This window comes from Mirounga angustirostris, unplaced genomic scaffold (genome assembly GCF_029215605.1).
Source record: "Mirounga angustirostris isolate CCGP_5_RB_7025 unplaced genomic scaffold, mMirAng1.0.hap1 SCAF_13, whole genome shotgun sequence".
Taxonomy (NCBI): Eukaryota; Metazoa; Chordata; class Mammalia; order Carnivora; family Phocidae; genus Mirounga; species Mirounga angustirostris.
In genome coordinates, this window is record NW_026991721.1 from 16,914,044 (window position 1) to 16,930,189 (window position 16,146).

Sequence of the window (16,146 nt, forward strand, 5' to 3'; positions counted from 1 at the left end):
CGAGGTTCATGCTCGTGCCTCCTGCCACCCCAGTGTCAGCACTTTGACCAAGACAGCAGAAAACGATACCTTCCTTCTCACTGTCCTCGATGGTACCTGCCCCAAAGAAGTGACTCCAAGTCCCAATAAATCATTCACCTGAAGCCCAAAGCGGCTAGCCAGGGTTCATAAGGAAGGAAAGGAGTCTTTTGCATTGAGCTGTGCCTCTCTGGGCGGGTGGGGTGCTGACGGGCTCCCTCTGAAAGCTGGTGGCCTCTGGGCGCGGGAACAAATGCACGAGTGTGAATGCGGCGCCACGCAGCGGGCTACTCCAGATCCGAGGAGGGATACACGGCCTTCCTTCTCACAACGTGATTCATCCTTTTTAAGTGAGAGACTAACGAGCAGCGCCCAACCGTCCGATCCACTTCCCTCTGGGCAAGGCACCGGCCGTGGCCCTCTCCGTGGCACCTCTCCGTGGCCCTCCCCGCACAGCTCCTGTTTATTTATCTCTGCCCTTTCATTCCACCCCTTTCTTTCTCCTTTTCTGAGAGTCAAATAAATGAAACAAACAAACAGACAAAAATCCAGAGAACTAGACGTTGGGAGGAAAACAAACTTGGCATAAAGAGACAGTTAATAAGAAAAAGCACTGCTCTCTGGAGCATAAAACAGGGCCTTCGTTTAAAGTAGCCATTTTGTTTACTTAAACTATGGCTCCCCTAAATAGAGAGAAAGCACATGATCCTCTCAGAGAACAAAAATCTCACAAAGGAAGATTTCTTGAATGTCTCAAGAGGAACTAAAGAATTTTCTTGGGGCAAATTCTGCTTTGCCTAACAGACAGAAAACGTTCTTCTTCCAGCCCAGAGATCTACTACTGGCAGTTTCCGAGGCTGACTGTCCTGACTTCAGTATTACCAATTAAAAGGGAATAGTCCTAAAAAAGTGCAGATACTACTGTCAGGCAATAAACTAGCCCTTATCGGGGATAGTGGTGCACATGACAAACTTCAAACTCATTCCTTGCTCTAATCCATCAGAAACTTCCTGGCTTTAATAGGCTATAAAGGGCAGGAGCTTTGAAGTCCCTGGGATTAGGATCAGTAATAGACAGACTGAATGAGAAACTAAATGCAGGTGGAACATACTCTCTGCGTCTTGAATGAAACACAAATCCAATTAATCAAACAGTCCTCAACCCTCACTGCCAGCGCCAGCCAGCAGCTTATGGCGGGGGGGGGGGGGGGGGGCAAGGCAAGGGACAAAGCGATTACGAAGGAACCAATGTGAACCTGAGTGAGCGCTCACTTTAAGGAACTGATTCGAAGCCTGAAGAGGGCATGCTCTGCTGACTTTCCCAACTGAAAGTGAAGCCATCCTTTTTTTTTTTCTTCCTGAAGAAAAGTGCAGTATCAGAGCCCAGATAAGGAAGGAGAAAACTAATGCCTTTTAAACTGAGTTTTCATGTAAACAAATCAGCTGTGATGGCTGAGGGAAGCTGAGATCTGTTTTCCCAAGGCTGCTGGCCTTTGATCCCACTGATTCCTAAGCTCCCAAACACTTGGGGCTATAGTGCATGCCATGGGCTTGGAGTTAAGTGGGCCACCCCAGAACAAGAATGAGATGACTGAGAAAACTGGGGTCATGCTGCCTCAGAAATGGCACTGTTGTTGACAAAGCAGGACAACTCATTTAAACCTAAGGACGCAAATAATTTGGCCATCCAAAATCGATCCAGCTGAGAGTTGCGCTAAAATCCAAACCAGGCCTTTCCTGAACATACCATTTTCCCACTCTTCTTACCTTCTGGAGGATTTTTATTCTGATTATTCCAGACAACTAGCAGCTTGGATAGACTGGGCACCTTGGACACCTCAGTGATGACCCGGAAGAGGCTCTCCACTCGGTCGTAGGTAAGGACGATGGCGGTGAAACCTTGTGACTGTGGTGGGATCAGCGGGAGGAAGAGTGGGTTGCTCACGCTGCTCCATTTCTGCAAGGCAATAGATTAATGTGGGTCAGCAAAGGATCTAGTAACAATGGGGCCGATCTCTTTTCCAACGTTGTCAATAAACTAGAACATGGGAGATTTGGTGACTTTCACCATGACCAACCCAAGAGCTAAAGTCTTCCCTTCCCCCAAATTTGTATTGACTCTCTTTAATTAACTTGAGCTGTGAAGGCCACTCAAACAGGAGCAGAGAATTTTTGTAAGTAAGAAGAGATTTCTAGTTAAACAGAGCAGATTAAACACGTACACTGATCTCCATTCTCTCCTCAAGCCCACTCGAGTGACAGCAGATACAAAACACAAATGGACAATGCCAGTGAAATGAGAGAAGACACCACAGTGGATGAGCAGTATCGACAGGCTTCAGAAACACTGGGAGGGACCAGAGAAGTGCGGGAGCGGGAGAATGAGGGAGAAAGCTAAGTAACCACACAGAGGGGGCCAACAAAGCCAACAAGTCCAAACCACAGAACCCCACAAAGGCTCAGAAATAAGCTCAGTGAGAATCCTATGGGGTAAGAGGAGGGGCAGGGTTGAAAACAGGAAGACTGGTTAAAAATATGTATAAGGAGCAAAGAGACCCAGATCTACAAACCTCCCCTTCATTCAGCCAGTCAGCCAGAAAACTCCTCTTGTCCACCCCTGCAGGACGGAGGTCTATTCTCCGGGGAACTGAAGCTCTAGGCATGGAAACATCGCCACAGCAGAGAGGAAAATGCAGGGCAAAGTCTATACTGGGAATGATGAGCCACGCTTCCTCCAGAAGGTAAGAAGAGTGGGAAAATGGTGTGTTCAGGAAAGGCCTGGTTTGGATTTTAGCGCAACTCTCAGCTGGATCGATTTTGGATGGCCAAATTATTTGCGTCCTTAGGTTTAAATGAGTTGTCCTGCTTTGTCAACAACAGTGCCATTTCTGAGGCAGCATGACCCCAGTTTTCTCAGTCATCTCATTCTTGTTCTGGGGTGGCCCACTTCTTCCCCTCCAAGTCCCCAAACACTGGCAGCCATGTGGCTAGCTTGCCCCTCTGCCATCTGACTGTGACGCCCTCCGGGCAGGAGGCTTGCCCTCACACCCAGAGCTGCTTTCCAACCAGGTTTTCAGTGCTTCCCTGGTAATCATGAACAGATCCTAGAATCACAGTCATTTCAAGAACATCGTCAGCATAATGACAGAAACCAAACAAACAAATAGAAAAGCAGGAACTCAGACGAAACAGAGACAACAGAAGCAGCAGAAGGAAATTAAAACAACATCAACAACAAATTATATCCTCAGGAAGAGAATTCTTCATCCATGAAATAAGAATAAACTTTTTATTTAAAAAGATCTATCAAAGAACAGGAAAGAACTCTTGGACATAAAAAATAGGATAGCTTAACTTTAAAAAAAAAAAAAAAAAGCAGGATTAAAAGAAAAAGGTAACATATTCCAGTCTAGTGAACAAAAAGGTAAAGATGAAAAACAGCTCAGAAAAGATGACAAAATCCAAGAGGTCCAACATCCACCTAATAGGAGGTTCCTGAAAAAGAAAACAGAATATAGAAGAAACAAGACTATCAAAGAAATTAAATAAATTCTTGGGACATAAGATAGAAGAAACATGAATTTTCAGATTGAAAGGGCCCAATAAGTAATTCGCACACTGAATCTGAAAAAAAAAAAAAAAAAAAAGGCAAAAAGCAAAATAAAATAAAACCTATCAAAGCACATCACTTCTGACACTGGGAATAAAGAGTGTGAATATATAAAATGCATAAATCCAGGCGATGAGTTCTAGGCGTGAGTTCACGGTACGTTCTTGCAACTTCTAAGTTCGAAATTTTCTCAAAATCGGGTTTAAAAAGTCATGAAGGAAATTCCATTTCTTTGCTACCATTAAAATATTAAGTAAATTTCAATGCAGTGATACAAGCAAAAATATTTTTGTACTGATAATAAGATTGTTAAAACATTTTTATATTTTTAAACAACTTTTTTGAGATACAATGCATATAATATACAAACTACTCATTTAAAGCAGAAAATGGTTTTGGGTATATTACGTAAATTTTTTAAAACTGTGGTAAAATATAACATGAAACCTGCATTCTAGCCACTTTTAAGTATACACTTCAGTGGCATTAACTACCTGCACGTTTGTATGTTATTACGTGAAAAGGCCAGGACCGGACTTCGTCTCTCCAGAAGCTGGCTGGACACGAAATGTCCCACTGCTCTTCTGGCCGCTCACCCTCCCATCCTCTGGTAGTTCCAGGGCCCCCACCAGCCTCACCCTTATCACTGATGGACACCCATCACCACGGAGAGGACAGCAGCTGTCTGCCAGATGTAACAGTGTGGGACAGGAAATGTACACAAACACATGGAATACACATGGGATGGGAACTCAAAGAGACTGAATGGGATTCCAGGAGTCCTAATGTAATCAGGATATTAAAGCCAAAATGTCCACAACAGGCCATAATTAGATTTCACAGCCAGGAGACACAATGAGAAAGGCTGACTCTGTTTTTCCATGACCTCACGCTTTGACTTTAAGTTGCAGTCTCAGGAACGTACCTAGATTTTAGCGCTGGTACCCTAGCAGCTCATCACATTGGTAGGAACCCCTTTTAGTTTTCTACCTCAAAGCTTATTTATATCTTCTTGACCTTTACGGAAACGAGGTCAATAAGTAGCCCTGTGCTTCAGTCAGTTAATCCCGAAGGTGCTCGTTCTCTCCGCCATTACCATCCCAGCCCACCCATTTACTCCTCCCAACACAGTACTCTCTTATGCTTGAAAACACCACTTTAAATGAAAAAGACACAAAAACAGAGTTTTTGAGGTACTGTAATGTGTGTGAAAGCTTTACTGAGCACTTACTAAGTGTCAGGCACCAGGCTGTACATGTAATATCTCTTCTGAGCCTTACAACAACTCCCAGGCCAGATACAGTTATCCTTGTTTTACAGATGATCAAACCGTAGGGTTAAAAATAGTAAATGATGCCTAATAATTTGCTTTATCAGTCAAAAAAAGAAAGGAAGAAAGGAAGGGAAGGAAGAATGAATGATGTTATGATGTTCAAGGTCTGGCTTCTGAACACCGGATGGTGGAGGCCCATGGCCCATCCTCACGCCCTCTGACTCTGAGTCCGAGGTACGCATCATCATTTTATACTCTGGAAACTGGAGCTGTGGGGAACGCCAGAGTTTATTACTTCTAACCCTTCTCTGAGACAAAAACGCTGGAAGTTCTTTACCCTTCACAATCACATGTGGGCCATATAATAAGCAAGAGCCCGCCCCAAACACTATGATTTCAGAAGGTACGCGGACTAAAACACACCGAATATAAACACTGACACAAAGGAAACACATAAATTAAAAAAGGTAAATACACCTCTAACACAGAAGGAAAAACTATTAAAACTCCAACAAAATGGGGTCTGTTCTTGGGGAGAAGTGGGGAATGCCAACACACTTGAATGCCTGTATGACATTAAAAGGAGAGGAAAGTTCCCTGAGAGCTGCGAAGCTTGGTTTTGGAAAACGAATCCCTTGGAATTTAAACGGAGGCACCCCCTGAAGGGCATCACAGCTCTGATTTCAAGACACTGCCAGGAGAAGGAACCAGAGTCTCTGGCAAGATGACCGATCTGTTCTCATCCCGTTTGCCAGCTCCATTCGGGAAGCGGATGACTGCGGAAGGGGAGGAGGAGAGGTAGGAATGGGTGGGTGGGAAACAGACAGTAACTTGTCTTGGTGCTCAGTTTTTCCACACTACTCACTTGCATACCAGATAGGTCGTGAAAATTGGGGAAGCAGAAAAGGCAGCATGAAGGGGAGACAGAGCAGGCAAAGGAGCATAACCAGGTCTGAAATCTTACCAACATTTCCCCATAAAATACAGATGTTGAGATGAACACAGGCGTAACACAGAAGCTGCTGAGCAGCTATTTACTAGGACACAGGCTTGGTGCTTTACTGTAGGCTATGCCGACAGGGTTGGGGCAAATGACTTCAAAAAGTGAGTGGACATGTTCGGGGTCAGTTTGGGAATCATGTCTCCTTAACATGAATCCAGGCTCCTTCACTTACCAGCTGTGTGACCTGGACAAAGTACTAAACCTCTCTTGCACCTCAGTTTCTGTAATTGTGATAATACTACTACTTTAGCAGGTATGAGAAATAAAAATGATAGTAACAATTTCTAATAATGTTGATTATTAACATTTCTTAATTATTATTTCTTAACAACCAGAGATTGTTACTAAAAGTAAACAGTTGACATATGTAAAGTACCTCACACTACAAACATTCAATAAATGGTAGCCAATGGCTGATCTTGTGGGAGTAATCACTGCTCTGGGCTCTACTTTCCACGGTTCCTACAAGTGGGGTGGCAATCCAGCAACAAGTCTAAATGAAATCCTTCTTCCTCTCTACGTTGACCTTATCATGATTTAAGGTCCTAGTTTATCTGGATTCTCTACCTCTACTTCCTCTCCAAATAGACTGTTTTTATTTTCACAATTTCCTCTTTTCCTTCCTGATCTTTGTATTTTATCTTGAAAGTTCCATGAAAGCAAGAGCCACAACTGTCCGAACAGCTAGCACCTAGCCAGCGCCTAGCACTACTCAATAAAAACCTGGTTTAAAAGTGAGTAAGTTAAATCCAAATGACCCAGGTCATGTTCTTTCTGTCCTCTTTCTGTATGTACGTGAACAGGTGAGTTCATTGCCAACTGAGTTCATTCATTTTAAAGCACTTACCTAGAATCTTAGTGTGCCAACTATTCTGAAGGGCAGGATGGGAATATTTAACAGAAGAGAGTTTGAATTTAGGCCCTGCCATGTACTAGTTTTGTGATGCGTAAAGCTACTTCTGTATTAATGTCCTCATCTGTAAAATGGGGACCATGATGGTACCTGTCTCCTAAGGGGATGATGACAAAATGAGATCCAGCACAAAAGCAATGAGCACTCAGCACAGAGCTCCAGGAACTACAGTTTAAACCAAACACAAAAACGTCCAGCTCTCCCCGTTCGTATCCTCCTTGCCTGACAAAACACCGGTATCAGCAATTCTTCAGCAATCATCCCTACCAATCGTGCTTCTGGTGCTCATTTACTCAGTCTGCATTTCCTGAGCACATACTATTCGCCTGAAAGAGTCTTACAGATGCCGAGACAAACACAGGCCTTCCCCCTCAACATGCTCATCATCTGGTGGGGAGGTCGGCCCAAGAAAATAACCGTACTCACACAAGGTAGTCCAGTCCTGTGGGAACGTAAAGGTCTACACAGCGGCCTCGACCTCCCTGGAGGAGATAAGGAGGGGCCGCTGTGTCGTGGGCAAGGGCAAGCAGGTGAGTGCTAGCACCCGAGCGAGCAGCCTTGCTAACACACGCTCACAAGACAGGGCGCGAAGGACGGAGAGCGGACGTGAGAGGGACGGGCCAGGCAGGCCTAGCCACAGCACGAAAGGGGAAGGCTCTGTAAGTCACACGGCAAGCTTTCTGTGGAGTTCTTTCGTAACCTTCTTTTCCTGAGTATTGTTTTGCTGCTAAGTGAACATGGCTACCTTTATGTTCTATTTCAAAAGGTCAGAAATGGGAAGTGCTGATGTGCAACTAGGCTTCTGTGCCAACTGCCTTCTCCCTCCTCGAACATAATCCCATTTGCCTTTGGGGCACAGTGACAGCGTGGAGAAAGGCAGCGTTAACTGGGGTACGTGCCTTCAGACAGACACTCCACTCCACGGGGTAAGGTCAACAAACGAACCCCCAGAGAAAAAAACTTAGTGGAGAAGGACGTTTCAAAAACAGCATTTAGTCACCTCTGAAATACCTTTAAGAACTGACCCCCTGCTGGCTGACCAAAGAGAGTGTCTACAGTCTGGGACCTCTTGACCCCACTTTCTGCAGGAAATCAAGCAAATTTAAACCTCCATAATTTACTCAAGACTCTGACTTCTGCCAGGGAAAAGGCAAACAATGCTGGCAATTAACTCTGTTGCCTGATGAGATCTCCATCGTGGTAAGACAGGGCATGAAACCAGGCACCCAGCACTGGCAACCTGAAAAAGAGGTGAAACCCACTTATTACAGCTGCACCGTCCAAATCTTGGCTACCAATACCACTTTCAAATCCACCCAGTAAAACTGTTCACTCAAAGATGGGAGGAGAAGTGTGTATCATTCTGACGGAGTTCTGGCATTTGGCCAAAATACCTTGTCCATCTCTCGCCCATCCTCCCAAACTTCACTTCTCACTCCCACAACAGATACTCATTATAGAAGCTTCAATAAGAAATCCAGATTGTTAAATTGCAATCACATAAAAGTAATCCATAGTAGCTACGATAACTGCCAGGTCACAGTATCAGCTTTAGGAAAGTTCTTTCACATTGCTTATTCTGGAAAGCTCTGGTGAATGAGCAAGCAGTGAGCAGGTTAAGCAGCGAGAGAAAGTCGTGGGTTTGGGTTTCAGGATGCCTGAAAGAAAGGCCCTGGGAGGCTGGGCCTAAAGTCAACTTCCAGTGCAAAGGGGTTTCCTCCTTCAAGAAAGAAATTCAAACTCAAACTAGGTGTGCCTTTGGCAATCTCACACAAAGAAAGTTGTCTGGACCCTTCTTGCAATCTCATTTTGCCTTTTTTTTTTTTTTTTTTTTTTTTTAGTTAAAAGGTCATGGCAGCCCTATATGAGCCTAACCAAAACCATGCTAGCCAAGGTTACCTACCATACAGAGAGCGGAGGAAGGTGGAAGCAAATGGCCTTTGCTAAGCATCCTGAAATGTTCTTGCTGGAACTACTCGAGGATTATAAAATCAGGAGTGAGGAAAACCACATTCCATTACCAACTAAAGGGCTCTTTCAACCTAAACCAACCAAATTCCAGACTGAAGAAATCAACCTCGAAGGATGGTTCAAAATTTAATTCCTATTACTCATCATATCAGAGATTTTTTTAAATGTCACCACGTATAAATTCAAGTGACAAGAAGAGCCCTAAGCATCCTGGAGTGAACCCACATGTGATTTAACTGAAGGTATCTGCCTGAGCAGAAAAGAGAGAATTCAGAGAAGAGAGGAAGGGAGGAGAGGACAGGCTTGTTACACAGAAGCTTTTGAGCCCCTGGTAAGGAGAAGCCTTACCTGTCCCTACCTTGACAGAAAGGGCAGTTTCCTGCTTGTTTTGAAGTTATCAGCCCCTTCCTCAATGTGCTTTCAATTATGAATTACCAGACTAAAAGGGGGGAAAAGCTTTGATTTATTCTTTTTTGCTCCAATTATGCATGATGTGTTTCCACTGAAGATTTTGAAAAGTATTTCATCATGCCTCTCATCCTGAAGCGGTCAAAGGGCAAAACCGAAAGGAGTTAACCCTTCCATTTCTCCTCTAGGTTCAAACAGACTCCCTACCCACGGATGTGGGGCAGGGCCTCTGAAGCAAACCAAGCCAGGAAAGGGTTAAGCATTAGCATCATATTACTAACGTGCATAAGGGTGGTGTCCTCTGTCCGAAATGGTGAGATGATATTTATGTTAATGGTTACTGGGAGATTTGAAAGGGCAATCAGTAATGTGGCCCATGTTACCTTAACCATTAAGCCTCTACAGCCCTAACTACTGGCAGCACACCCTCCACTGGGCATGCACTGCCTTAGGAAACTGGAGAAGCACGCAGACCCAAGGCCCGTCTTCAAGCAGGCTCTCTTAGCTCAAGGGAGAAAAGATTCGCAACAAGTCTGAAGTCTACTCGTTGTGTTATATCTTTAATTCATTCCACCCACAAAAAAGAACGGATTGTTCACAAAAACAAGGATAACACTGATGGCTAGATTTCACTGACTTCCCATTAAACAAACACATGAAAGATGAAGAAAATCAAAGACTAGAAATCCCCTTCGTGCTACAGACTTAACTAAGGGAGAGAGTAAATTATCAGCTTAGAATTCCTATAACTTACTTAGACTAATTGGTTCATAAATACGTTTTCTATATGGTGGACCTGGAATGGGTCTAACCACATCTGGGTGTACCAGGGTAACAGGCACTGGGACTCGCTGACATCGAAAAAAACCGAGCCAGAGACATAACTCAGGGTCACAGGAGCATGGGGCAAGTAATTTCTACCATTAGTGTGCCCTTTTCTTCTAGATAAGTTTAAGGTCTTCTCTTTTTCTTTGGTGTACCTCAGTTTCATTATGATGATCCTGCTTGTAGTTTCTAGGTCTTCCTGAATCTGAGGTCTGGTGTCATTCAACAGTTCTGGAAAGTTCTCAGCTATTGCATTTTCAAAGGACCTCTTTCCACTCTCTCTCTCTCTTCTCCTTCTGGAACTGATTAGACCTTGTCCCTCCGTTCTCCACATCACTTCATTTTCCTGTCTCTTTGGGCTGCATCTGAACAATTTTTTTGAATCTAATAATCCAACCTAATCCAATAATCAAAGTCCTTGAAGGTGTGTTTCTGCTGGTTCTCATTCATGATATTGCCTTACTTCTCTATGGTCTTGTGGGTTCTAACTGTGAGCTGCTCATTTTCCTTAGATACTTAATTTGTAAGAATTATTTGAGACCCAGATTGAAGACAAATTACTCAAGAGAGGGTCTGTGTCTACTTCTGCTGCTGCCTATCAATTCAGGGCCACTTCTAATGAAATGCTCTGAAGGTTTCCTTGGACCACACCTATTGTATGAATTTGGACCAGAAACCATGTGAAGGTGGCTTGTAACTGTAGTTCTCAGCAGCAAGATCCACAGACCCACTTCTCTTTACCCTTTCACTGAAAATATAGCGGTTTAGTTTCCTGGCTTCTCTAGGACGCTCTTTTTAGATTCCCCAACAGGCAGAGACCACAGGCTTTCCAGCCTGCTCCCTTGTCCCACTCTCCACAGCAGAAGCTCCGGGTCATCAAACTGCGAAACTCTCCACAGCAAAAGCTGCCTCTGGTTCTTACTCACTTACCAGGGGACCTAGTTTCACTCTGTTTAGTGAGTCAACAAATATCTCACTTTCCTGCCAGCTTAGCAACAGGCTAAAACTGTTTTGTAATACTTCATTCAGTATCCTAGCTGTTTAGTTGGGAAGGTCATTTAGCATGTCTAATCCATCATAAAGCCAGGGACAGAAGTCTTTCCCTATTCACACTGTCAATCTAACTCTTTGCTGTTGTGTTTCCTATTTAAGTGGGGTGCCAAGTTTGTGTGCAAGATAAAAACACTTGTGAAAATATGGCGATATCTTATAATAGACGGAATGATGGACTGAGAATCTTCTTCAGACTCCACTTCCTCTTTTCTAAGATAGAATGATGGGGAGGTGGATCTTAAGTAAGTCACACTTTCTTTATCTGTAAGAATGGAGCTCACAGAATGTTAACTCTTAGGGTTTTAAGTATTGAGCAATGGAAAATACATAATGGAGCCTATCTGCATACAGAAACAAAAACAAAAACCACTGTCCTGTGAATTTCAATTTTCCCCACCAGAGTCCTATCGAATTCTAAGTTTGTTTCCACGTGACAAAGCATTAAGATCTCATAATAATCTTGTGAAGTAAGTAAAAGCCCCATTTCACAGATAAGGATAACAAATTTCAAAGCACAAGGTCAAGTTAATAAAATGGTCTTGAACCCCAAGGTATGATTCCAAAATGTCCTTTTCAGTGGTCTTGATTAGTTATTGGTAATGAGTCACTATGCTGCACTATTCTTCTGAAGCTGTTATTATCCCTAAACCCAGTCCCTACAGATGAGCAAACTGCTGCAAGAGAGAGATTCTGTCAGTAACCTCAAGTCACTCGGCTCATCACCAGGAAAGAAGGGATTAAAACGTGCAGTTCAGGAATTTCTGAGCTATTGTTAGCTTACTGAAGACTCACAGGTTAAACCCATCTGCATGCCTCTCTGAAAATTCCACCTATTATCTGAGTTTCAGCTACTTAAATTTTTCCTTTATATAGCACTGAAATGCACATTTGGCTAAATGCCCACCCTCTTCTGTAAAGCCAAACTACTGTCAAGAAGAGCAGGAAGGGTTGCCACTGATTGCTTTTCAGGTAGTAGAGGAAAAAGTTGACATTTCATCTTCCTCTTGCTTGGAAAGGAAGCCAATCATTTAGAAGAACCCTCGTCTGGCTGCAGCTTCCATCAGTGGGATGGAGAGAAGCCAGTTAAATGGCTCAACGTAAGCCATATTAAAAGAATTTGGAATGAGGAAAGAGTGGGTTCCATATGCTGATGCTTTTAATAATTCATGAGTTGTACCAGTCTGCAAGTAATAAATTTCACTAAATATATCCATGGTAAGATAGTTTAAGATACTGCTAATCAATTAAGTGGGTGAATACAATAAAGTAGGGGCAAAAATAACACATCAATGATTTTATTGCTTTATTTTATTCGATATATTAAAAAGAACAGTTCAGCTGCTTGATAGTTCAAAAGATTTGGATTATTTTTAGAACATAGTCTTTAAACACATAATCATCATCCCTGGATCTGTTACTTAGTAAGTATACTGAAAACTCTTAAAAGTTATCCTTTAATGAAAAAACCAGTGATTTGATTCAAATAAATAAGGCTGATCTATAATCCAAAGTGTTCAAGAATGTCAATGGTGCTGAAACTACCACTTCTCACAAGAGGGAACACAAATTTATGATTTCATCTAACTATCCTGTCATTGAACTACTCTGGTAGTTAGAAAGAGAGGTTCATTCTCTCACCCAGGCATAAAAATGTTTGCTGGCCACTACGGTATAGAGGAAGACTTCACCGGCTTGGTAAACAGAAACTCTTGAAAAAGATTAAGTTACAGCTTATGGCATCTAAGCACAAAACACCAACAAGGGTATGACCAAGAAAACCAAAGCTTTTGTGTGGTTTTGAGCTGACAGGAGTCTAACACTACCATTAAAGTTGATACAACGTGGAAAGAACAACCTCTAAAATGTAGTCATTTCTTAATTCTTAACTTCTCTGGAATTCCAGTAAGGCATATGCTTTGTCTACTCTGTTTTATCTCTGCTTCCTCTTGGAAAAAGGAAAGGCATGAGCCGACAAGGGCAAAAAGAACAGGCAAGGAGGTAACAGTGGACAAGAATTCAACACATTTGGGAAGTGAAACAGAGGACGTTTCTTGCTATACAAGACACAGAAACGTAGGATAAAATATAACAAAACTCATTTGAAATATATCGCTGAGGCCAGGGGAAATGGGAAGTCCCAGGCACCAAAAATGAAGAGAAACCGCAATTGAGAGCTGAACGCACAGGAGGGTTGGCACTATGGAACCCTGAGGAGGGCAAAGGTAGTTTGGGCTTAGTGACACACAGGTTTGACATCCATGTCGGAAGAGGGACAACGGCTTTGGCCACAGGAAGTGAGGGAACCAGAAGTGGGACATACACACAAAGGCAGAATCCTTCCATGAAAAGGTGGTCCAGAACGTCATCCCCTCGTAGATGCAGGTAATAAAATACATTTATCTTTTTCAACCTAAGTTTGGGTTGGGGTGCTTCCAACAGAGACTAGCCCTCATACAGGCTTGGGATTTAAACAAAATCTACGTCTGGAGTATGGAAACCTCATACTGAGAAATTAATGTTAAAAAGTGATTTATCTCCAGGATAACTTTGGAACACCCAGCAGAAGCCAAAACAAACAAACAAGAACAAACAGACCCTCTGGAGTAATACCCCTCGCCCAGTTGGCAACGATTACCACAGAAAGCTTACTGAAGATGAACTCACATCCCAAAATTATAAAACATATAAGGAATCAATGCAACAAGAGTGACAGGCAGTAGACAAATGACAGGAGTAGACCTTACAAGAAATTTAAAAATTAGATAATAGGAAAAGACAAAGTATCTCAAATAATTATAAAAGAATGAATTTAAAACACAGTTTTAAAAAAGACACTATGAAAAAAAGACCAGGCAGACAGATTTGAAAAATAATTAAATAGTTTCTAAAAATAACCACTGAAATTTAAATCTCAATGGATGGGTGAAAAAGAAATCAGTCACAGCTAAAGAGAACAGCAAAACTGATATGAAAAAATTATCAAGCGTGCAGTTGCAGAAAGATAAAAATGTGGAAAACGTGAAGGAAAAAATACCTGAGAGACATAACAACAGGATGAAGGAGATCTGACATACATTTAACAGGAAAAGGAAAGATTTGTGAAAATGACAGATAGATAATATTCAAAGAGAAAACAATGGAGAATTTTCCAAAACTGATTAAAGACATGAACTCTCAGGTCAAAGATAAAATAATCACTCTCAAAAGCAGATAGAGAATGGGAATGACAGAATCACCATTTAGCAACCATTACAACAACTGATTCAGGTGAGAAATCACTGGTGGAGGCTACAACCAGCCAGGCAAAGTTTGAGAAGCAGCAGGGTATTTACATGGTCTCAAAGCATTTCCCCACAAGACACATTAAGAACAAAAACAGTAACTTTACATTGGAGAAATCCAGCCAAAACCTGTGACTGAAGTTACATCACGAGTCATAGGACAAATTGACATTATGTGTCCTCCAACATGATGCATTGAGAACATATTATTTTTGTGATATTCCAGTCAAAAAGGCATAATTTGAATTTCAACAATTTTAAATTGAATGCAGAAGTTGATACAAAAGCATCAGACAAACCCAAATCAAGAGATGTCAAGAGACATCTTACAAAATAAGTAACAAATTCTCTGAAAATGTGAATGTCATGCAAGGCAAAGAAAGACTGAGTAATTGTCTAGAATAAGGAGACATGACAACTAATGTAATGCATGGTCTGGAATTTTCTTTTGCTATAATGGACTTTAGGATAATTGGCAAAATCTAAATAAGGTCTGTAGATTAAGTAATAATATTATATCAATGTTTATTTCAGATGACTTTGATAATTGTACTGTGACTTCTTTATGAGAAATATTTAGGAGTAAAGGTGCATCATATCTGCAACTTTCAAATGGCTCAGGAAAAAATATATAAATACAAATGAGTACATACACACACACACACACAGAGAAAAGAATAAAGGAAATATGCTAAAATATTAATATTTGACAAATATGGTATAACACATACAGAAACTCTCTGTATCATTTTTGGAACTTTCAGTTTGAAATTATGTCAAAATACAAAATATAGAGAATTTTAGGGCTGTTTAAGCAAACAAACAAAAGGCAGAGCAACATAAACTACCAAGTGAAGCAAACAAAAAAAGCTAAGCTTTCCAAGAATGACTAGAAGACTCAGAAATTGGAGGACCGGAGATACTAGGGGGCACCTGGGTGGCTCAGTTGGTTAAATGTCTTGACTACAGTTCAGGTCATGATCTCAGGGTCCTGGGAGAGAGCCCCACATTGGGCTGCACACTCAGCAGGGAGTCTGCTTGTGCCTCTCCCTCTGCTCCTCCCCGCCCTCGTGTGCTCTCTCTGTCAAATAAATAAATAAAATCTTTAAAAGAAAAAAAAATTGGAGGGCATCTGGGAGGCTCAGTTGGTTAAGCGACTGCCTTCGGCTCAGGTCATGATCCTGGAGTCCCGGGATCAAGTCCCGCATCGGGCTCCCTGCTCGGCAGGGAGTCTGCTTCTCCCTCTGACCCTCCTCCCTCTCATGCTCTCTGTCTCTCATTCTCTCTCTCGCAAAAAAAAAAAAAAAAAAAAAAAAAATTGGAGATACTAGGTGTCCAGGAAGAAGGGACTCTGAAAACAGAAATAAAGAACAGTGGTGCCAAGATCCCTGAAACTGATAGTCACAGGCAGGCCAATCCTCTCCCTGTCCTCCTGTCCCCCCTGCCACCTTAGCAGGAAAAGGGAAGTTTATTCTCTGGAGAAAATGAATTAGAGAGACTGCTTAGTCAGAGACCCCATACATGGAAAGCAGGGTGAGGCACCACACTGAATATAGTGGATTAAGTGATCATCTATAAATGAAGAATGAGAACCTGTCTCCTTCCCCTCTATTCAGCTCCTCAAATGTTTGCAACCCAGGCATTATCCATCTTCCCTCACTCCCAAAGGCAGAAAGATTATTCTCTGATCAATGAATCAATCCAATAGAAATAACCCATGAACACTGACATCTGGGCAAACGACTGGGTCCCCATCCTCTTAACCTAAGTAAAGCTCACCAGTTGACAAGC

At 42.3% G+C, this 16,146-nt stretch overlaps 1 protein-coding gene across 3 annotated transcripts in view; it reads right to left on the reverse strand.

Annotated features, from left to right (window-relative positions):
• Positions 1–16,146, reverse strand: part of EXT2 (exostosin glycosyltransferase 2) — a 133,561-nt gene that overhangs the window by 38,084 nt on the left and 79,331 nt on the right. For all 3 annotated transcript variants that reach the window (XM_045893863.3, XM_045893864.3, XM_045893862.3), the window contains one exon: positions 1,786–1,975. In XM_045893863.3, coding sequence (XP_045749819.1) covers positions 1,786–1,975 — 190 coding nt within the window. The remainder of the gene's footprint in view (positions 1–1,785; positions 1,976–16,146) is intronic.